The sequence below is a fragment of the Taudactylus pleione genome, unplaced genomic scaffold, assembly GCF_031769625.1.
Source record: "Taudactylus pleione unplaced genomic scaffold, aTauple2 ptg000397bl, whole genome shotgun sequence".
Lineage (NCBI taxonomy): Eukaryota > Metazoa > Chordata > Amphibia > Anura > Myobatrachidae > Taudactylus > Taudactylus pleione.
In genome coordinates, this window is record NW_028284799.1 from 7,771,516 (window position 1) to 7,795,558 (window position 24,043).

The 24,043-nt window shown below is 44.9% G+C and overlaps 2 protein-coding genes across 3 annotated transcripts in view; both read right to left on the reverse strand.

The window, feature by feature from the left end:
• The window catches only part of TMEM120A (transmembrane protein 120A), a 64,407-nt gene extending 49,290 nt beyond the window's left edge, over window positions 1-15,117 (reverse strand). The window contains exon 1 of the mRNA XM_088446393.1: window positions 14,943-15,117. Coding sequence (XP_088302519.1) covers window positions 14,943-15,014 — 72 coding nt within the window. The 5' untranslated portion in view covers window positions 15,015-15,117. The remainder of the gene's footprint in view (window positions 1-14,942) is intronic.
• Window positions 15,118-20,984: 5,867 nt separating this feature from the next.
• Window positions 20,985-24,043, reverse strand: part of STYXL1 (serine/threonine/tyrosine interacting like 1) — a 58,911-nt gene continuing 55,852 nt past the window's right edge. Inside the window, exon 9 of one of the 2 annotated variants that reach the window (XM_088446396.1) lies at window positions 20,985-21,488. In XM_088446396.1, coding sequence (XP_088302522.1) covers window positions 21,357-21,488 — 132 coding nt within the window. In that variant the 3' untranslated portion in view covers window positions 20,985-21,356. The remainder of the gene's footprint in view (window positions 21,489-24,043) is intronic. The other variant, XM_088446397.1, reaches the window with a different exon arrangement.

The window sequence follows — 24,043 nt, forward strand, 5'->3', positions numbered from 1 at the left end:
AGCAGGTTAGATCCAATTACTCGATCCAACTGATTTTGGAATGATAATCAGCACAGAGTGCTGCATACATTTTATCGGCCTGAGCAGGCAAAAATCGGCTGATCGGCCCGATTATCGTATATTGTGTGTGGAATCCTGACATTGAGCCCTATTGGACATAGGGCCTGATTCACTACAGATCGCAATTCTGCTTATACGCACGCAACGCAGTTGCTAATATCAGCGGTGCTATTTAAATGTTTGCATTCACATTGCGATCACAGCCTCACATAAGGACGCCCACTTCCCCTTACTCACATCTGTATACTAGGGCAACATAGTGAAACAATCGGTAACATCGGACCCATATGCACACTTGCACAAGCCCTGACCTTACTCAGAAATTGCTAACAGCTACGCACGCTATCAATGCTATGGCTTATGGCCACGCAGTGGATAATTTATGCACGCCCCTGCAACGGCACTGAAACTCAATGGCACGCCTGCACTCGCCCGACCACCCCCGTCACCATCACAAATGGCCCTTCCTGTCAATCACCCTGCTCTGGGTCTGCGTAGCCTCTGCAAATGCAGTTCCCATCGCAATTGCTAGTTCGCTCACTGCAATGCATAAACACGCACAGAACACAATTGACCAATTGCGTGCATATTAGCAACTGCGTTCCTTGCTGAATCAGGCACATAGTGTCGATGGCAACGCAGACAGCCGATTTTGTAAGTCTGTGTACGCATTTGAGTCGCACAGCATGTGTCCCGACTGTTGCTGCTCAGAGAGACAGTACAGCATGTGTTTTAGTGGGCGTACCTGGTAGGTAACAGGGGGTGGCTAAGCTGAAGCGGGCATGTCAGAGGCGTGTTGCTGAAAGTGGTGCACTGAACTGCTCACACAGGAGCCATACCAAGATAGAAAAACTGCACCTGCCAGGAATGGTGCAAGCTTTGATTGTGCGACCGATGGGGTGTCTAAAGACGCTCTGGGATGGAAATGCACAGTCTCAAGGTGCTGCAAGTAGGCATCTCAGTTTTTAGAAAATTGACAGCAGCATTAGCATACTGTATTGCTTATTTTACTAAAATTATTTGAATGGTTGTATAATAATAATGAATCTGAAGCATCTGTCAGAACTTCCTTCCTTTAGTTTAGTGTGCAGAGGGAGGGGGGGTGATTAATATTTTTTTAATTTCAAACTCCCAGACAGGATGTGACCAGGAAGTGTGGCCAAAACCTCAGTAGGGTTACAGCCATTTTCATACCATTTTATTGGAGAGCCTCCACATAACCTCATGCCCTTTTTCAACCACTGTGCCACAGCGAGCAGTTATCAAGTGTGCCGCAGCGGTCAGCTCAGCACACTTAGGGCCGGATTCAGACCTGCACGCTAAGCTGCGCTCGCTTGTTGCTGGCTTTGTTTGCAAATGTGCGCATGCGTATAGTTCGCAGTGCGCATGCGGAAACTAGTATGACCAATCGTGATGCGCTCGCTCGCCCTGCAAAGCCAGCCCAGTGGAATGAGTGACAGGAGAGGCCGTTTGGGGGTGGTAACAGGGGCAAGGCAGTAGTAACAGGGGAGTGGAGTTGCGGATGCAGGCGTGCCCGAGGTTTAAACGTCATTTCAGAGGCGTGCATAACTAACAGGCAGCGTCATAGTATATGTCACCTGGTTGATTATACACTGAAGGGATCGCAGTGCTTGCGGGCAGGTATAGTCAACCTCAAGCGCTGCAAGCACATCCGATGGTGCTCGATGTACCAATGTTTTCACGCACTTCCTGGAAATGATGTGCGCAAGTGGGCATCTTATGAATGGCTGGTGGGCGTCTACTTTTGCAAAGTGATTGCTCGCCAAGACATAGTGGGCATGCTAATGCCTTGCCGAGCGATTGCCTGCCTTGCTGGATGTGCGCTGGATTTGCCTACGATGGGAGCGAGCGGCTCTGAATCAGGCCCTTAGTGTAGAGTAGTGTGTTTTTCTTTTTTATAAATTCTTAAATTTTTCTAATATAACAGAAGGTTTACAGCATTTAAAAAGAAAAAATGAAAAAGCTATATATATCGATATAACAGTGGCAGACCAGATCAGATATGAGACAATGGCCCTGATTCAGACCCACTCGCAAGCGGCTGTCCGCTCGCAAGTGGGTCGATGTTGTGCACTGCGCATGCGCACGACGGCGGGAGCTCCGTTGTGCGCATGCGCCAGACGCGACGAGCGAAGGACTTTCCCTCGCTCGTTGTGTCTGATCAAAGGGGGCGTGCTGTCGATGTTGATTGACAGCACGCCCCCTTTGGTGGGCGTGCCGAGGGCGTGCCTCCCTGACGGGGGCGTTCCCAAGGGAACGCCTACCGTCAGAAGCCGGCCCACTGACATCACTAGTGATGTCAGTGGGAGTGATTTTGGCTCTGATAGAGCCAAAATCATTCCGGGCCTTGCGGTTGAAAAACTCAACCGCAGGCTCCGGCTCGCAGTGGCGATGGTCGCGATGGTCAAGACCATCGCGGCCATCAAACTGCACGCTCGTATAGGCTGTGGGTGGTGACCCACAGCTATACGAGCGTCCAGGAGGACGCTCCATAATTATGGAGGGCGGCCCTCATTCAGAGCGTGCGCTCTGCTCAGAGCGTACGGCTCTGAATGAGGGCCAATGTACCTTGTATAATATTGGTCAGAGCCATTCTAACATAATCAATTTACTATATCATGTTATTTTTCCGATCATGTTTCCATATTGTAGAAAAAGTATTTTTGTTTGAAAACTTATACAACCATCTATATTTGAGAAAGAAAAAAAATAAATAAAAAAAAGGTGAAAAAGGGGAGGGGGAGTGGGGAGACAAGAGAAAGGTAAAAGGGGGAAAAGGGAAGGAGCATAACGTCACAGGTTAGTTCAAGGAATATGACATGTGACTATGGATAGGATCGACATAACAAGCCCAAGCCATTTAAAATGGGTTTATATCTGCACCTTTAAGGAGAATAGCCTTATATTGGTTAGATAATTTGAATTCCATCCAATTGAACCAGGTTTTAGTAAAATCTGAATATTTATCTAAGGCAGTGTAATAGATATAATATAAAAGTCCATTCACTGGCACCAGTCCCACAATGTAGGAGTTATTGCTGAGCGCCAGCGAACAGGGACTACCGCTCTTGCAGCATTATTCATATGCTTAAGGAGGGATCTCTTATACTTAGTAATAAGAATGCCTGTATATGATAGCAGCCACAACTCCGGACCTGCTACAGCCTGGTAACCTAAAATTTCAGAAGCTAATGCAATAATCTTAGACCAAAAAGGTGATATAAGAGTGCAATCCCACCATATATGTATCAGAGTACCTTCATCTATGCCACATCTCCAGCATAAAGGGGAGACAGAAGGAAAGAACTTATGTAATAGCACCGGGCATCTATACCATCGTGTCAAAAGCTTATATTGGGTTTCTAAGACTTCCGTACTTGATGAACACATTGAGGAGATCTGCAAAGTCTTTTCCCAGTGTATCTGTATGCCTTGATGTGTAAGATCCCTATCCCACTGTAGTGTGTTTTATTCCTGTGGAGGCCAATGTAGTGTATTTTATTTCTGTGGAGGCCAATGTAGTAACGGAAACAGAACCCACCTCATCATTATGCTACATCGCCTTATTACTGTGCCAGATGTCCAGTGGGGTGAGCTGCCCAGACTACCATAGGTGATAATTTGGGGACATTAGATGTGACACCAACCACATGTCAGTCACAGAGGTACACACTCATCAGCTTCATCTGATCTGTGTGTCCAGCAGTGGCAATGTTGTGGGTATATATCCATTTTGTGCTTTTACAAATTCCAATTTGGCCCTTTTGAAGTTGTGAATACTTTATGCTTTGGAGGTGCCCCATTTACTATATGGCTTATTAATGTTTGAAAAGTTGTGCACTAGTGGCTTTGGAGGTGCCCCATTTACTATATGGCTTATTAATGTTTGAAAAGTTGTGCACTAGTGGCTTTGGAGGTGCCCCATTTACTATATGGCTTATTCATGTTTGAAAAGTTGTGCACTAGTGGCTTTGGAGGTGCCCCATTTACTATATGGCTTATTCATGTTTGAAAAGTTGTGCACTAGTGGCTTTGGAGGTGCCCCATTTACTATATGGCTTATTAATGTTTGAAAAGTTGTGCCCTAGTGGCTTTGGAGGTGCCCCATTTACTATATGGCTTATTAATGTTTGAAAAGTTGTGCACTAGTGGCTTTAGTCCTCCTCAACCTAATTTAGGGGCGTGTCACTCCTTTCCAGGAAGTATGAGGCCAGTGTCTGCGTCAGTGGACACAGATTTCTTGGCCTCGCAGATACCAGGACCCGGCCAGGCTGCAGTAAGCTTCAGCTACCTGCAGCCTGGCCAAAGGAGCAACAATCACGACCAACATTGCCACAGATAACAGCAAAAAAGTAATACTGGTGCCACAGGTAACATTAGCAATCGAACAGTGCAATATTCCCTGTCATATATGGGGTGCAGAACTAGCATTCGAACAATGCAATATTCCCTGTCTTATATGGGGTACAGGAGCCAATGGCCCACTTAGGTTCAATTGCTGACCCTACGGCACAAAGCTCTGCACGTCGCTTGGGCTTGTGAACACTGCCACTGGATGCAGGTTCTTTCAGCATGACAATTCGCCACCGCACAGGTCCATAGCCACAGATTATGGCTGCAGGAGTATTGCATCACAAGTTGGCCCCCTCGATCACCAGATTTGAAACCCCCCCAAAAAAACACTTGGGGTGCAGTTCAAATCAATGGCAGGGCACCACCACCAGTGTCTCTGTTTTGGGGCACATGAGTGTGTACTGTATGTGTGTGTGGGCTGAACTATGTAGCTGCTTTGGGGCTCATTTACAGTTGGATGGAAAATCAAGTAAATTTTATGAGACACCTCTCAGAGAAGGAGCCGTACACGCCCTCCTCAATGTCAAATGCTTTCACAATCACCCTGAAATGCATTTTCAAAAGTAGACAAGTATGACTCAAAAACAGCACTGCTACAAACAGGCTAGTTTTTCTCACTAGAAATATTACAATTCTGCACATGTTGTCTTGCAAAATGACTCTAAAGAGTTATGTTGAAATGATAATCTAGATACTTCTACTGTGCTGTATAAAGTCTACAGTAGGTGTAAGACGAGCCTGAGTACACAGCTCCCACAGCTAATGGAAATATCAGGGGCACTCTGCCAGCTAGATATCTCAAGCTTCACTGCCCGTTGTGAAGATATTGTGGGAAATCTAACCAGCACACTGTATGATTAAGACATAGTGTAATATTGAGGCCAAAGTGCACTTGTAGCAAAGACATCTCCATGTGCCTGGATATGGCATGTGACCAAGGGAGCCGAGAGGGGGGGGGGGGGGTCAGTGGGTACAAATTTCCCGGGCCCGGGCTTGTTACCGCTCCCCCCCTCTTTCATCACAGCAGCCGAGCACACTCTGCTGTGTGCTGGGCTGCACTGGGAGACTGGTTGTGGCTGCTATGAAGCAGCCACAGCAGTCTTCTATGCCTGTGGGGAGAGCGATCACGCTGATCGCGCCCCCCACTGGTTATGTGCCGGGCTGAGGGGGCTTAGAGCGCCCCCCCCCCCTCACCAGGGAGCAGCGTCGCAACCTTTTTCCCCTCGAAGGGGGCATGGCCACGCCTCCCACAATTAGGCCACGCCCCCTTTACCCCTGCCCGCCGCGGCTCTCGGCGGGCCTGCATGTGACCTGTATAGTTTTACCAAGGACTATCCAGTGGTTCCCAAACTGTGTGCCGTGGCACCCTGGGGTGCCTCAGGGCCCTGTAGATGCCTCGGGTTGGTGGTGCAGTACCAAATAAAATAATTTTTAGTCAGTGTGATTGGCAGCCATAAGCACTGGTTTTGCCTATCAAACAATATGTGGACAAAAAAGAAGCGCAGCCATGTCACCACCACATAACTGAACTTACGGGTGAAATATAAGCACAATTTACTTCATTACAGTTTTGCTGAATTTCTCAATAAGAAACTTTTGCCCCAGGTGTGCCGTGGAAAAAATGCTGATACTCTAGGGTGCCGTGATTCTAAAAAGTTTGGGAACCATTGGACTATTAGCCTTTTTATTTCTCTGCAATTTATAGTCTATTGACATGAAGCAGTTAATCCCCCCTTCTGTTTAGCATGATAAGGATTAGAAAACCAAGAGATAATGCTTTTACAATGAGAGCAAAGATTAGTGCAGGTTACAAACCAGCTGCTCAAACTCATGACTCAACAGTTCAACAGTATGTCATTATTTTATTTTGTTCATGTAAGATAACAACACAATAATTAAAAAAGGAGAGGTAGTAATTTTTTTTTTTAGAAGAGAAGAATAATTATCTATTACTTATCATACGCCACTGGTGCTTTACAATGAACTATGGGTCGATTCTTGCGTGCAATGCTGAACGCAGGTTCCCGATTATGTATCATACACCTCTGCTGCATTTGCATATTAGTAAGGAGGGAATTGCAAAGCTGCCTGCATGCAGCTTTGCAATGCCGTCCGAAGCTGAATCACCCCATATGTTCACCAGAATTGTGAACATGAAATAATAATCATGACTTTGAAGATGACAGTGGGTATAAAGCAATGTTAGGCAGACACACATTTTTTTTTTTGTAAGATAGCAGCAAAATGTGTCCAAAAACAAACAATAAAAAAAAAAATATCACGTTTTTGCAACCTATTCAGAAGACTGTAGCTGTGCTTCCTCCCCAAGGGGGGGGGGGCGTGTCACGGCAAGGGGGCGTGGCCTGGCAAATGACACGTCAATGTGGACGGAGCATGGGCGTGACAGCGCCATCACGTCATCGTGGCCCTGTCTCCTCTTTAAAATGCAGAGATTAATGGCACTGTGAAGCAGGGGGCGGGGCCACGATGACACGAATTAGCTGCCGAGGTTTATACTTTATTCGCAGGGGGGGGCTGATGGGTCGCTGGGGACCGGGAGGCTTGCCTGCCTTTCTGGGGGTCGGGAGCGGCACCCAGTTTTCTGGAGGCTTCCGGACGAATCGGGAGGGTAGGCAAGTATGCCTCATGTACCTGCTGGGTCTGATGCAGCTGGAGTATGACTCTAGGTATGGTTTCACTGTGACAACTGAAAATGCTAAGAATCAATGAACACAATAGAAACACAATACAGTTAATGGCTAGGTAGTGCAGGTAATAGGCACCCAATTGGATTGGAGCATCTGAAATGCAAAGCAGACGCAAATAAGGAATTGTATTTATTGATTTTTTTATGAAGCACTTAAAGCTATATGTGCAGGTTTCCCCTTCCTCAACTGATTGTGCAGAATTCTTTGGGTATAACGAGCGTTCGATGAAGTGTAAAGTGACTTTTAAAACACAGCTGCAGCAGTTTCAAGTGCGCAACTTACACCTTAGTTATAACACCCGCAAGTGTGGCCTCTTCATACAGTTACATTTGCAAGTTTTTGTCAGCTAATTTATTTGCAATTCATGACTCCGTGCTCGTATTGGACTTCAGCCAATTCCAATAATTATCCCAGCCCCTAGTCGTACCCTGTTGCAGGCCCGGCTTATGCCTAAAAGATGATGTGCATTTTCTTTATGTCTAACTCTGAATAAGGCCCATGGACTATCTTGGTGAGAGTAGCAGCTGAAAATTCAATAGGGTATAAGGAGTAGATTTACTAAAGCTTTTTAACCACTTAACTGGCTGATATTTTTCCAAAAACCGCTCCGAAATTGTCAGGGGGGTTTATGACTGAATTAGGTCAACAAGATCTATTTAAAAAAAACATATCCAACACGAGTTTATATATATATTTTTAAACAGTATACCATAAAAATATTTTTTTTATGGCCTATATACTGTATTGATGGCTGTACCATACATGGCCGATGGTTTTGAACCATCATGAGAAAACCATCAATGGTGCACCCATCGATGGTTGGGTTTTGCACATATGCAGAGCACGACCATTGGGTTTACCAATGTTTTGTTAACATCAGGCACTGCCACTGATGGGGCGGCACCAGTGCTTGCCTTCAGGCATAGACCATCGATGGTTGATGGCTGTCCCTAGTAGGGACAGCCATTGGTGGGGTGTCCATCGATGGGTCCATCAATGATTACTATTGATGACACAAAAACCATCTATGGTTTGCACCCCTCAATAACCACCACTGCTGGGGACACAGTGGGCCGCGGACCATCAAAAACAGGGGCGGAGCTTAGTGGGTGCCGGGGTGGGGCTAAGCTCCCTCCCATCAAGAAAAAAAAATATCCATTGTCTCTCACTCGATGGCATCGTCAGTTAACCATCAATGATGGCTATCGATGGTCATCCCCAGTATACTCTAATCCCAAAGGAGGGTGGTAGGGATGGCCATCGGTAGTTTTCCATCAGTGGTACTACCGATTCGGTGATCACCGCTGCTGGGTGCACGGCGGGCCAATAAAAACCAGGGGGCGGAGCTTAGCGGACCAGGAGCAGTAAAATAAAAACCCCATCAAGGTCCACTTTGCCATCGATGGCAAACCATTGGCTCTCTGCCATCAATGACAAACCGATTGTTTACTGTTGATGGTTTCAACTATCGATGGTCATCCCTAGAGTAGGGGTGGGTGCTGACAGTCCCTGCAGAAAGAAACAGCCGCCAGGTCATCACAAAGAGGAGGGGGGTAACGGTGCTGAAGGTCCCGGCGCCTACAGAGAGAAGCAGCCGCTGGGTAATCTCACAGGGGAGGGGGCAGCAGTGATCAGCAGACACTGGGGAGAAATCCAAAGCTGCAGAGGGGCCAGGAGGTCCCTCTAGGACTGGCGGTTATAGGAAGATTCTCTTCCAATAGCCACCCACAGGGCGCTTCTGACTTGTCGCATCAGATGAGACCATCTCAGGGAAAGCCCACCCTGGTGTGGTCACATCTGATGAGACCATGCCAGGCAAGTGGTTAAAAATGAAAAGTAGAGGTGTTGCCCATAGCAACCAATCAGATTATAGCTATTGTTTCTATATTGCATTATAGAAAATCAAAATCTGATTGGTTGCTATGGGCAACACCTTCACTTGTCTTTTTTTGGAAGTTTTAGCTGTGGTGGGCTAAATTATATAACGATGTCTCTTAAAGACGTGCTGAAACTTCAAAGATACATGCGATACATGAATAACAAACACCATATTGGAATAGGAATACTAAAGTACAAGAATGTTACAATAATACATAAAACTGAAAATTTGAGTAGTACTATTAAGAAGCTACAAATTAAGTTAAAAATCCAAGACACTGACAGCTACTGTTCAAAAATATGCTGATGCCTGCATAAGACATCTGACGCATACTTGCCTACCCTCCCGATAAGCTGGGAGCCTCCTGAAAATCGGGTGCCGCTCCTGGCCCACCGGAGAGGCAGGCAAGCCCCCTCTGGACCCACCCGCGGTTACAATAGAAACCTTTGTAGCAGGGGGTGGCCAATGATGCGATACACACTAAATTGCGTCATTATGATCCCGCCCCCTGCTTCACAATGTCGGAAATCTCGGCGTTGTGTAGCGGGGGCAAAATGACGTGACAACATGGCCATGCCCCCCACTCCAATCACAAAGCGGTATCAGATCAACATGGCAACAATTTTCTGGAAACAGAGGCATTGCTGCCCCATCCCTGCCCTTAAAAACAAACAATCTGCAGCATGTCAATCATGCTGCGGCTAGGGTGCATTGCATGCGATGATGTGCAGAATGGGTCATGCACAGTACATCCGCCATTGGAGCTGTACGCAAACTATCGGGTTTGTGTCAATCTCTGAATCAGGCACTCGTATGTGCCAATACAGAACACCATGTATATGAAACTGCCCTGGCCAAAGTCTCCATCTTCTCTCAGACAAATCCAGGGGCCAATTCTCCCTCCTCATCCTCCTGGACCTCTTTGCGGTCTTCGACAGCGTGGATCACCCTCTCCTACTGCGCACCCTTCGGACCATGGGCCTCTCTGTCCTGTCTTGGATCACCTCCTACCTCGCTGACCGCTCCTTCTGTCTCTACATCTGGTTCCAACTCCCCCCCCCCACCAATCATCCCTCAGGGCTCTGTCCTTGGCCCTCTTCTCTTTTCTCTGTACACCTCCTCTCTGGGTGAACGCATTGGTTCCTTTGGCCTCTAGGATCACCTCTATGCTGACATCACTCAACTCTACCTCTCCTCTCCTGACCTCTCCCTTTCCCTCCTCTTTTGGGTGTCCAGTTGCCTCTCTGTCATCTCTTCATGGATGTCTGAGTGCTTTCTCAAACTCAACATGGCCAAAACTGAACTCATTATATTCCCTCCATCTACAGTTTCCTCCCTTCCCGACCTCTCCATCACCGTCAACAACACCACTATCTCCTATGTTATCCAACGCTGCTGCCTGGGAGTCATTCTTGAATCTTCCATTTCCTTCGTCCACAACATTCAATCTCTTCCCTGTCGGTTCCAGCTCCGCAACATTGCTTGCATCAGACCCGAGGATACCACCAAACCATTATCCACTCACAGATCATCTCTCGCATCAACTACTGCAACCTTCTCTTCACTGGACTCCCCTGCTCCCATCTTGCTCCTCTACAATCTGTACTCAATGCTGCAGTTAGACTTATTTTCCTCTCCCACATCTGCCTCCCCTCTCTGCCAATCCCTTCACTGTCTCCCCTTCCCCTACAGAATACTTTTCAGACTCCTAACTATCACGTACAAGGCCTTCTCCAACTCTACAGCTTCATACATCTCTAACCTCATCACCTTACACACTCCCTCCCACCCTCTCTGATCGACCAATGACTGCCACCTTAAGTCCCCTCTGGTTACCAGATCTTACTCCAGTATCCAATATATCTACCATTCAGCCCCCCACCATTGGAATGATCTCCCTCATTCCATCAGACTATCCCCAGCCTGCCTTACTTAAAGCGGGCACTGAAAACCCACCTGTTTATAAAATCGTATCTGTCCACCACACCTTCGTGCACTCTCCAGTTTTCTCAACCCTGCTCCTGCCCTTAGCTCCCCATACACGGTCTTCCATTTGTTTACCCATTTCCTTTAGACTGTAAGCTCCATGAGAAGGGCCCTCCTCCCTCCTGTTCTCATTAGCTACTTTTCTTGCACACTAGCTACACCTCCTCTTTGGTATCTCTGCCCCTGGCCTCCATTCCTACAAGCTAGACCAGTTTATGCGCCAATGTCAATATCTACAGGTTTCAGCTTATACTGAATATTTCCATTGCACCCTTTCATCAGTGGCTGTGCTGAGATTTGTAGTGCTAATTGTAACTTGTCCACTGTACTGTACTGTTTTACCCTGTACTTTCTTATTGTTTTGCTCTCTGTACGGCTCTGCAGACCATGTGTGGCACCCTATAAATAAAGTTATGATGATGATCTGGCACCCTATAAATAGTTATGATGATGATCTGGATAAAAAAGACTCTGTAAGGTGGATTGTTATTATTCTGTAGTCTAGACTACATCATCAAGTTGCCTAAACCAAGTGTTGACCCATTTCTACTGACCTCCAGACCCTAAGCTGTACCAAAGTACAATATGATATCTGTAACATTCATATATTAATAGCTAGAACACCAAAGACAAGCGTCAGTACAATTTTATCTTATCTTTATTTTGCCAAAACTGGGTCCATGATCATTACTAAATGGATGGTTTATACCATATAAAATGATGCAAATAATAATTTCAATTAAAGTCAGTGCAAAGAAATACACTGGAGTAATTTTTTACTGGTGCACGTTTGCTTGTATACACACACACTGACATAAATATAAAGCATTATAGACGAGGAGACGGAAGAAGACTTTTTTGGGGGGCACTACTTAAGTAAGATAAATGATCTAATTAAAAATTAACTTTTAATAAATGACACTTAAAAAAAAAATTGAGAACTAGACACACAAACATACACAATACAAATATACATATATAAGCCTTATAAAATAAGGAGAATATTATCTAGGAAAAATATATCCTACACAAGGTCAGATAACCCTAATGTGTTAATAGTCCGTGATCAATCCATGCAAATATTTGAAAGACAAAATAATATATTATTGCTCACAAGCCGAATTGGCTATAATAGTATAGTATAAAGGATATATATTATATATATTTTACTTGCCTGAAAACACATATTCACACTGACTGATGTTGACAGCAAAACTCAGTATTTCTATGGATGCAGTAATATAAAGTCAGGATGACATGTATACCTAATTATCTGTACACATGGTATCTCAACCTTGTCAATGATATATTAAAAATAAGAAAAATTATACAAGGCTTGCTATTAATAAGCCCCTAAATAAAGATGAAAAAGAATGGAAACAATATCTCCTTGAGGACAGAGACACTACAATACCAAAAAGTATCTTCCTCTCATATAGGCACAGACTCTTTAAAGATGTATCTTTCATCCATAACTGTGTCAGTAATACTCAAATTTACAACAACTTGTATCAATACATATCACACATTGAGATTGAACAGTGTAACAAATTAAAACGTGTGGCAAGAAAAGAGGCTACCAGTAAATGATAGTGAGATACAGTTTGTAACTTATATTATGCTGATTCTCTGTTAACCACTGCATCCACTATTGCCATCCAGTCGTCAGTGCCTGTATGCATGGAGTATACAGACTCCGGAGGCCACAACAGCGTCAGTGAGGGATCTCACCTCACGCTGTATCCCAGACTAAGTCCGGTCATTCCACCAGGCTACTCCGTCACGAGTAAGATGCATTCAGGCAGGTACATAGGTCACAGGCATCGGGGAACGCCTCATCGGCAGCGGGAATATCCCTCCACACTGCACACTAGGAAGGTACCTCGCCGCTACCAGTCGTCTGCCTGATAAATAGTTGGATCGGGAAACATGGCAACAGCAGCGGGAATAACCCTCCACGCTGCGCTACAGGAAGGTGTATCTCACTATCATTTACTGGTAGCCTCTCTTTTCTTGCCACACGTTTTAATTTGTTACACTGTTCAATCTTAATGTGTGATATGTATTGATACAAGTTGTTGTAAATTTGAGTATTACTGACACAGTTATGGATGAAAGATACATCTTTAAAGAGTCTGTGCCTATATGAGAGGAAGATACTTTTTAGTATTGTAGTGTCTCTGTCCTCAAGGAGATATTGTTTCCCTTCTTTTTCATCTTTATTTAGGGGCTTATTAATAGCAAGCCTTGTATCATTTTTCTTATTTTTAATATATCATTGACAAGGTTGAGATACCATGTGTACAGATAATTAGGTATACATGTCATCCTGACTTTATATTACTGCATCCATAGAAATATTGAGTTTTGCTGTCAACATCAGTCAGTGTGAATATGTGTGTTCAGGCAAGTAATATATATATATATATATATATCCTTTATACTATACTATTATAGCCAATTCGGCTTGTGAGTTATAATATATTATTTTGTCTTTGAAATATTTGCATGGATTGATCACTGACTATTAACACTTCAGGGTTATCTGACCTTGTGTAGGATATATTTTTCCTAGATAATATTCTCCTTATTTTATAAGGATTATATATGTATATAAACCTTATAAAACATTGTGTATGTTTGTGTGTCTAGTTATCGAATTTTTAAGTGTCATTTATTAAAAGTTAATTTTTAATTAGATCATTTATCTTACTTAAGTAGTGCCCCCAAAAAAGTCTTCTTTCGTCTCCTGGTCAGAGTTTCTCTCTGACTCTGGGGAGCACCACCAACAAACATTGGTACGGTCCACTGTGTGGCAATTAATATTTGACGTTGGTAATTGTGAAATGCTGATATTATGTCTGTTTAACCGAGTTATCTTGGATCAGAGTTTACATTTTCTTACCAGTCCTGTGCGATTCTCATTTCTTTGTGTTCAGAAATATAAAGCAACCAACTATTACACCAATTAAGCAATAGAACAAAATTCCAGTGGAGCACGTGCCCTGGGCGCCATCAGACCCGGCAGCGCAGGGGAGGGGGGGGGCGCCATCCAGGCAGTGCGGTCCTTGGCACTACACCCTAAAACAAACACGCGGCTGGCGGCGTGTTTGTTTTATCACTGCAGCCAATTAGAGTCAGACAGACTCTTATTGGCTGCTACAGCCAGAGCCGAGCTGGAGCTCACTCATGAGCTCCACCTTCCGGCTCTGCAGTGGGTGAAGTGAGAGATGTCATGGTGCCGAGCGGTACCAGAGGAGCGGACGGCGGCGGGCGCAGGAGCGGGGATTCGGGTAAGTATAATCATATGTGTCTACCAACTATCTTCATTTAAATGAGACAGATCCAGTCCTGAAGGACTGTTAGCATGTGCTGGCTGCTGGGAATACTGGGAAGTACATCTTGCTTACTAACCACACCATCCACTGGTGTTTTAATTTTTTTTGTTAGGGTAAGGGGCAGTGAAGGAGGTGGTGGTGAAACAAGAAGAAGCAGTTCAGAACTCCTTGGGGTGTGGCCAACCACTTATAGAGCAGCCACGCCCTCCGGTGCTTGCAGCACCTCATCCCCAAAAAATGCACATGTTCATCCTGGGATCTGATAGTGGCGTAGTGGCGCGAGGTAATAAATTTAATTATACAGACAGTCGTGCGGGTGTGGTGTAGCGAGTTAATGAAAAGCATTGTGGCATATGATTATATATATATATATATATATATATATATATATATATATATATGATTATATATATATATATATATATATATATTATATATATATATATGCACACCTACATGTCCCTGTACTGTTATTGTTGCCATGGCAACCGCCACGAGTGACGCAATTTCCTGCTAACCATATGGAAGTCTCGGACATGCCTGCTCCGCCAATCACTGCAAGGCGTGGGCGGGGAATGTGTCACCCACGTTACTCACCTGGATGTCGTTGTAATGGCGCTGCAGCTCTTCCCATTCCCGCATACAGTCACGGTTCGCTTCGGAGGTCATGTTCTAACCCGAGCCCGCTGAGCTTTGTGTGCGCATCCCCAGCTCACTTCCTGATTACTATGCCAAGCCAATGGCGAGCGTGTGGCACGCCTACTCTTTCATAGCCAATCATCGAGTCCACTTGAAGAGGCCGGCGAGATCACGTGGCTTAATGAAGTTCAAGGGTCAACTCCGAGGAATTACCTCCTCATATAATAACGGAAAGGAATATTTCCCCTTCCCGTGGAGGCTGCTTCTGTGCTATACTTTAGCACTGGCTACTCGTCTGCACTGTGCAGGGTCTCACGCTCTACAGCTCTGCCAACTACCTGGTGATATTGAAGTGTAGGGAACACAAGATGCAATCGAATTACACCTCCTTGTGCTAAACTGAAAATAAGTGTTCGGTACAAGTCATGGGTACTGTCAGACGATATCCATATGCGTATGTTCAATTGGGCATGGGTGTATGTGTTTGGGCAGCACATGTAACTAGTCACAGCACTGAGATCGTGTTCTATTCCCAATCAAATCTGTGTGGAGTTTTAAGTTCTCCCCTTGTTTGTGTAGGCTTACTCCGGGCACTTAACATTTCATATTAATAAAAATTATCCTATGTAGTTGCTAACGATCTTATACACAAAAATGCTGACGCAGTGTGTTCTTTTGATATAGCAGTGATTCTCAGCCTCAACCTTTAAATACCCCAAACGGGTCATGTTTTCAGGATTTCTCTCTGGAAGCAGGTGGCATAATCACTAACCCAGCAAAATATGAACTCACCCAGGGGTTAAAGTGGGCCGGAATGCGGGGGAACTGTGTCAACTAGAACCAGTTCCGCCTCCTCCGACCTACCATAGCCCAGTGCCGCAGGGAGGCGCCATTTGCTGGGTGCCAGCTGAGATTTTGTCACCAGCGGGCACTTCCCTCCCCGCAGCCGGAGACTGGAGCTCAGTCTTGAGCTCCGGCTTCCTGCTCCACTTCCCCCACTCGCACTATAGGAGAGACGTCATGACGTCTCTCCCATAGTTCAGAGGACTCGGAGCAGCCAGGCAGACCGGAGGCACGCAGGAGCGGGGCTTAAGGTAAGTTTTTTTTTTGTGTGTGTGTAAGCGACACTAGTGGGGGAATAACTTCTGGGGGCATTACTCGGGGAATTTCTACAAGGGGCACCACTCCTGGGGTCACTGAATAAGGGAAACTACCACTGTGGGCACTGCATAAGGGGCAATACCACTACTAAGGCCACTGCATAAGGGGCACCACTACTGGGGGCACTATCACTTGAGGCACTGCATAAGGGCCACTCCCACTACTGAGGGCACTGCAAAAGGGGCACTACCACTACTGGGGCCACTGCATAAGGGGCACCACTACATAAGGGGTACCACTACAATGGGCATTGCATTTGCATAAGGGACACTACTGCTGTGGGCATTATGTATAATGGGCACTACTGCTGTGGGCGTTGTATAAGGGGCACTACTATTGTGGGTATTGTGTATAAGGGACACAAATGTGGGCATTGTGTAAAAGGGGCACTGCTGTGTGTCATACATGAATAAGGGACACTACTATGTGGTGTAATGTGAAGCGGGTGAATCAAGATTGTGCTACTGTGTGGTAATTTAAATTGGTAATACTATTGTGTGACCACGCCCCTTTCTTTCTGCATTGGAGGAAAGGGGGGGGAGGATGAGTTCCACCACTTCTCTAGGACCACTTTAAGCTGAACTGAACTCACCTGTGCATAGTTAAGAAAATCTATAAACTATGACCTGTTTGTAATACTAGAGTTGAGACCACTGTATTATAGTATTCAGTTGAAATAATACTGATATATTAATGGCAATCAACAGCAGGTAAATGATAGTAAGAGAGAAACATTTGTATTCTAGGTATGTAGTCAGGAAGCCGGCGGTCGAAATGCCGACCGCCGGCTTCCCGGCTGTCACATCCCGGCATGAGACTAATGATAGACGTCGAAATTCCGACGCCTATCATTGTCCACCCGCTGAAATCCCGACGCCTGGCATACTAAACGAAGGGTCCTCTTAGCCGCGGTAGGGGTGGGGTTAGGTTTAGGGACCCCCAACCGGGAGGGTTAGGCTAAGGGAAGGGGGGGGGTGAGGGTTAGACACCCCCCGGGAGGGTTAGGTTTAGGGTGCGGGGAGGGGGGTTAGGTTTAGGCACCCCTGGGGAGAGGTTAGGCACTAGGGGGGGAGGTTAGCTTAGGCAATCCTAAGGGAGGGTCACGGCCAGCAGTCATACATACTGATACCATATTCTAAACTAAATAGACAGAAAACCTGCACTCTAGCCTCAAAATGTTTTGTAAATCCTCAGAAGTGCCACAATTAATAATACATTTAATAATGTTGTAGCATCATTACTAGTAAAGAAAAGTTTACATCACACCTTAGAAATATTAATATAATTGGTGCACAAACAGATCCTGCAACTATAGTGGATTTTATTTATATGTATTTTTACTATATTGCATAAGTGTTATAGTTATTTTAATATGTATATTGATGTTATATAATTGTGGCATTTCAGAGTGTTTATAAAACCTGAGGCTAGAGCCCAGGTTTGCTATCTGGCTAATGTGCTTATAATACATTACATAATTCAAATGTCACTTTAATGTTCTACCCTTTTTTCACAGACATATATAAAATTCATTGGTCTGTCTGTCCGGTTATGCATTTGGACAACCCTGCACCGATTGGGATGAAACCAACGCAAGGTGGTCCAGTTGGATCCTGACTAGGTTGTAGAGGGGTTAGGGTCCCGGTTGGACCTCCAGTTGGTGTACGCTGGGCAGAGCTTTGGCCTGGGGAGCCTGTTCTGAGCCTTCTACTGGATGGATTTGGACAAAAACTTTACAAAGTGGTAACATTGGACCCCAGAAGACATACTAGGGGGTTGAGGTCCCGGTCGGACTTCCTGTTGGTGTATGCTGGACAGAACTTTAAACCTGGGACACTGGGCAGAACTTTTACCCGGGGAGCCTATTCTGGGCCTTCCACTGGATGGATGTTGGTGAAAACTTCATAGAGGGGTGCAATTGGTCTAGGATGCCTAATGGAGTGATTGGGGTCCCAGTTGGACCTCACGGCAGAGTGCGCCGGGGCAAAACTTTGACCCAGGAAGCCTGTTTTGGGCCTGACACTGGATAGATTTGGACGACATCCCATAATTTAGATGAATACTTCACAGATTGGTAACATTGGATCCCAGAATAAATCCGGGTTGTGCACACCAGCGCTACAGTATTCCCACCAGATGTATTGGAAGCAGCTGGGCACAGAGTTGTCCAAACTCCAAAATAAATAGTGAATAAAATAATTGTGCTTAGCGCTAACCTTTAAGTAATCCTGGGCGTGTATGTTGGTACTAATTTGAAAATAGTGAGGAAGTCAATATGTCAGACAGTAATATATAGCAATGTAAAGGAAATATGACAATGTAGAATGGTTCTAACCAATATTTATTTTGTGTATTAAAGGAAAGACTTAAAGGAGTCTGATTGCTCCTTGGATCCCCTGCGGCTTCTGTGGACAGTCTCCAGTCACTGGCTTCCTTCGCAGCGTCTGCATGCCGGGATGGATATCAGCGTGCCCCGTGTGGTGGAGTGTTGTGATCTGATGACGCTCTTACATATATTTAATATATACCTGGACTGTATGAGTAATTTACTTGCATGTAATTACGTGCATACACATATGTCAAATATTCCCAATTGACACATAGTACTTTTATTGAACATTTACAGCTGTGTGCATATGTCACACAAATATTTCCATAGGGAAATAAGAGGTTTGTCTATCAGAACACTTTCACAGAGGAGGGACGGATGGACACGCCCACCTAACATTGGATTGGAGCACCATTGTATAAATGCCTTAATGAGGACAGAACACACCAGCTTGAAAAAGGCCGACAGGCTGAAACGCGTTGCTGACACGTGATTTACACAGCCACTCAGCATACCAGCGGACATCCGGACAACGTCATCAGATCACCGCACTCCACCACACGGGGCACGCTGAAATCCATCCCGGCGTGCAGACGCTGTGAAGGAAGCCAGTGACTGGAGACTGTCCACAGAAGCCGCAGGGGATCCAATACACTGCATGAGCACTATTACACTCTGCTGACGGTAAGAGCAGGATTGCGGGACGCCGCTCCTGTTTCTATTTACCACACATTATTTAGCCTTCAGTGAGGGAACGTATGATCATTCATACGGCAGGTAAGCCCTGGTTAAGGTTCTACCCACACCCTACACTAAACTGTACGGGACAGAACATTCAGTGAGACACGCTACTGCAGATGCAGTGCCCACTCTATTTATAGGTTGTCACATAGGTGTTAAAAGGGAGACGTAGGCACAAGTGCCATACGGAAAGGGACCCCCTAAAGGGGTCAACTTATATTACCTGCAACCTCATAGAGGTGTGTTCTACATCCCACACCCACCCAGAGACATCCCCTAATATAGGGATCCATCCAGTCTGCATTACGGACACGTAGAGATCTGTTGGTCATCTAATGAAAGAGGCACCTAAAGGAGCACTCTCACTTACCCACCAGAATCAGTGCCCAGGAACTGCTGCCCAATACAGCCTTTTTGACATTTATTTGAACATTTGATTTTTTTAATATAACCCAAGGAGCAATCAGACTCCTTTAAGTCTTTCCTTTAATACACAAAATAAATATTGGTTAGAACCATTCTACATTGTCATCTTTCCTTTACATTGCTATACATTACTGTCTGACATATTGACTTCCTCACTATTTTCAAAATAGTACCAACATACACGCCCAGGATTATTTAAAGGTTAGCGCTAAGCACAATTATTTTATTCACTAAACCATCCCCGTTACCACCTAGGAATGCCTTCTGAAATGGTCTCTCTCTGCGTCCAAATTCATTCTGCATCCCCCGGTGGTAACCATCAGGATGCCCCAGCCCCCTGTTACCAAACAGGAACGTCCTCTGAAATGGTTTTCTCTCTGCGTCTAAATCTATTCTGCGTCCTCGGCGGTAACCAGGACGCATATGCAGTGCGACTCTGTGCAGATTTAAAACATTGTCCACTTGTGCCCGACATCACTGCTACGTCCACCTGTGAATCAGGCCCACTATATCAGGACTGCTTGATCAGCAGTGATCGGTAACATGGCAGACACTGGGGGAGGGCGAAATGATGCAGATGGGCCTGAAGGTCCCTCTGCCATTGGCGGCTGCTGGAAGATTATCTTCCGACAGCCGCCCTGTGTGCGTTTCTGACTGGTCACATTGTTTGCAACCATGTCAGGTAAGTGGTTAAAGGGTCTATTTACTAAGCTGTGTTAGGAGATAAAGTAAACGGAGGTAAGGTACCAGCCAATCAGCTCTTAACTGCCATCTCACAGGCTGTGTTTGAAAAATGACAGCTAGGAGCTGATTGGCTGGTACCTTATCACTGTTCACTTTATCTCTTAACACAGCTTAGGAGTTATGTGTTTAATTGCTGTTCATCAGGTTGGGTGTTCAAGCATCCTGCATGCTGTGGAATGTGTCTTAAATACAGGGGGGATTTAATAAAGTAATTACAAGGTGCACATAAATCACTCTGTTACCAATTGGCTGCCGGTCTGCGAACTATGAGTAGATCGCGGCCGGCGCCAAATTGAAATTGCTGCCGGTTTGCAAGCCGTGATAGGCTTGCGGACAGCACCAAATTAAAACAGCCGCCCCCAGCCGCTTGTTGACCGGTGCCATCCTAGCCAAGGGGTAGATATCCCGCTGGCAACATTATATAATAAGATATCTGCCTGCCCCCCCCCCCTCTTCCCCCGCAATTCTCCATGCATGTTTCTGTTTATTTTTCTCTCGCCATATGTTTACATGTCTGACACTGAATCTCTGCCTGGAGACTCCATCAAAATGTATCCATTGTTCTTTTCTAAGGAACCAGTATAGAAAAATGATATAGAGTTGAAGCTACATACAGCCTAGGTTTAAAGAGAAGGGTTTTAGTTCAGCATTTATAAAAAGGAAAAAGTAATATTGTCCGGTAGTTGGGTTTGTTACCTGCGCAGTAAGGGAGTTTACAACATTGTTCCATTTTGTCATATAGCTCACTGGGCAAAATGTGACATCCAAATAGGAGTAAAAATGCTATAGTAGAAATTAAATTATATGGACATCACTGGTACATGATACATGAACACTGCAGTAGGGTGATTTATCTTGCCAGAGATCTGTCCATCCTGTGAACACTGGTGCATTCATTAGTTGTAACGTTTGAAAATCTGTATTCTCTGTGACTGATGATTAAACATTTATTTTGAGTAAAACAATGTTGATCAAAACTTTGGATCTGATATGTCAGTGATCTGATGCCCCATAATTGTCTTTTCCCATTCTGAAAGTTGCTGCACAAACCCTCTGTTTGGTCTCATGTTGGTTTTGCACTTAAGAACATGATTCCAAGCTTCCTGAAAAAGGAAAGAAACATAAAATCAGATCAGTGGACAATATGGAGTGTTTCTAGCCATTCTGCTGGCTGAGGTGGTAACTAATATAGTGCCTTTTTTATCCCCTATAAACATTTGCATGCACTTTACTTAAAAATCTCAAAATGTGTTTTTTTAGTCTTGGAGCTACCGTTGTAAATATCAGTTACAGACAGTTACAGTTACAAGAAAAATCTGTTCTTTTTGAAAAAAAAAAAAAAGTATGCATTTTCATTTTTTTGCTACCCCCCAAATCTTGCTGCCTCAGGCTGCTTCATTATAAGCTAGTCGAATATTACTTTGCACTGAGGTTTAGGTTTTACAAGAAAACTCTACCCAATTAGAAATATTTAATACTCAGAAGTTAACCACATGCAACTACTGTTAATAAATACATTTGTCAGCAAGAGACTGATTTACATTTGGTAGTCAGCAGCAGGAACTGGCGACAGAGCTGCAAGCTTTCGAAGGGGCCCTGACTACTCGGAGTCCTGTTGCCACACAGACCATGGTGTTCACAAATGAAGGTGAGGAACTCGTCTTTGGGAACCTGCTTGATGTGTTCCAGCCAATAGGCTGTGGCTCTCCACGGCCCAACCACTGACAGCGAGGCACACATCTCATCAAATCAAGCATATAGGAGGAGGAGACTTGGGCTTTGGCACCCTTCTGTCACTGTTCTAGCCGGTAATGGCATGTCACACACGCCAGCTTCAAGAAGTTAATTTTCATGAGAAAAGCTTTCCAGCACAAGGCTGCAGGGAACCCCGGAGGATCGTGCAAGGCAGTAACCCTGAACCAGTGAGCCCACAAAACACATCCTGAGGAGAGTGGAGACCAGAGCCCCAAGGTGAGTAGCACTGAGGTGAACTGCTGGCGGTTTGACATACAACAGGGGGCACAGTTTGATATAAAAGGTGAACTGGGGAATAGTGTAGCACATAATGTGAACTAGGGCACAGTGTGACATACAATATGAACAGGGGGCACAGTTTGACATAAAAGGTGAACTGGGGAATAGTGTAGCACATAATGTGAACTGGGGCACAGTGTGACATACAATATGAACGGGGCACAGTGTGGCATACAATGTGAACTGGGAGGCAGTGTAGTATGCAATGTTAACTGGGAGGCACTGTGTGCATATGTGATCAGGGGGCATAAAAGTTGAACTGTGGGCACTGTGGTATACATGCACTATGTGAATTGGGATGGAGCATACAGTGTGAACAGAGGGTATAGCGTGGAATACAGTGTGAACAGGGGGCACAGTGTGGCATACAGGGCCTGATTCTGAGGTGTGAGAAAAGCAAATAAGAGTGCACCTTGGCAAAACCATGTTGCACTGCAGACAGGGTATATTTATAATGTGCAGAGAGATTTAGAAAATTAAGAAAAATTAAAAATATAAAAAAAAAAACATTGAAAATTGTCTTCAGGTGGGCAGGGCATCCTGAATGGGCGCTTTTTACCCGGGCTCCTGATATCTACTTGTATCTGAAATAATCTTCCTCATCCCTGTGGATCTGGAAATTAAACACATATATGCAACTTTAAGACATCTAGAGGCAACTGTGAAAGGGTTTATTTGTTCAGGAGACCTTCTATTAATGCTTCCATCGGAGTCTGGCCATTACTGTCACGGCCCATGCGGACGCCATCTACTTGTTGGCGTGAAACCTCTCTGGCATTCTGACTGCCTCGGACCTAAGGGACTCACAACACTGGGAACACGCCACTATACCCTGCTGCTGATATCTGTGGTGAGGAGATCTTTACTTACTGGGACTGTTAATCCTTGGTGCTGTTACTTGCTCTGCTGTTGGACTTTAGGTGACGGTGGCCTATCCGGGGCCCTGGAGGATGTTGGAGGCTACCGGCACTGCATCTCGCACCCCTCGCGGCCCTCTTTTAGGCTGAATTCGCTCAATTTTGTACGCAGTTTTGCGCGAATTCAGGCTGCCGTCTTCCGCGAGTGCATCATGCATAATTGGATCGGTCCCTTTATGTGTGTGTTAGAGAACTATTGTTAGCCTTCCTGAATACTCCTACTCTTTCGTTGCACTACTTACCATTCCCATCTAGTAGCTATAAACAATAGCTGCATTTCTGGTAAAATGTTTCAGTATAATCTGCTATATTAGTCCATAAATTGCATTAGAATGACATCTAGTGGTTGTAGTGTAATATAACATCTAATCTTTTTTATTAGATAAGCATTCTATTTATAATGGATGCCTTGCACTCTTCTTACTGGTCACTAATTTTCCATATTGGAATACATCTTACTGTATAGATATACATTTCAAGAACTATATTGAGTATATTTTCTGTTATAACGGGGTATTTTGGATAATACACCATATTCAACTGATTGAGGTAAACCATATTCTTGAAATCTTTTAAAGAATTTGCTTTGTTCAACGAATAGCGATACTGCTTTAGGTTTCCAGATTAATACCCAATAGATGGAACAGATGTAATTATGTCTGCCTAAAGTTTAGGGGAACATGGGGGTATGATATAACCATTTGCTA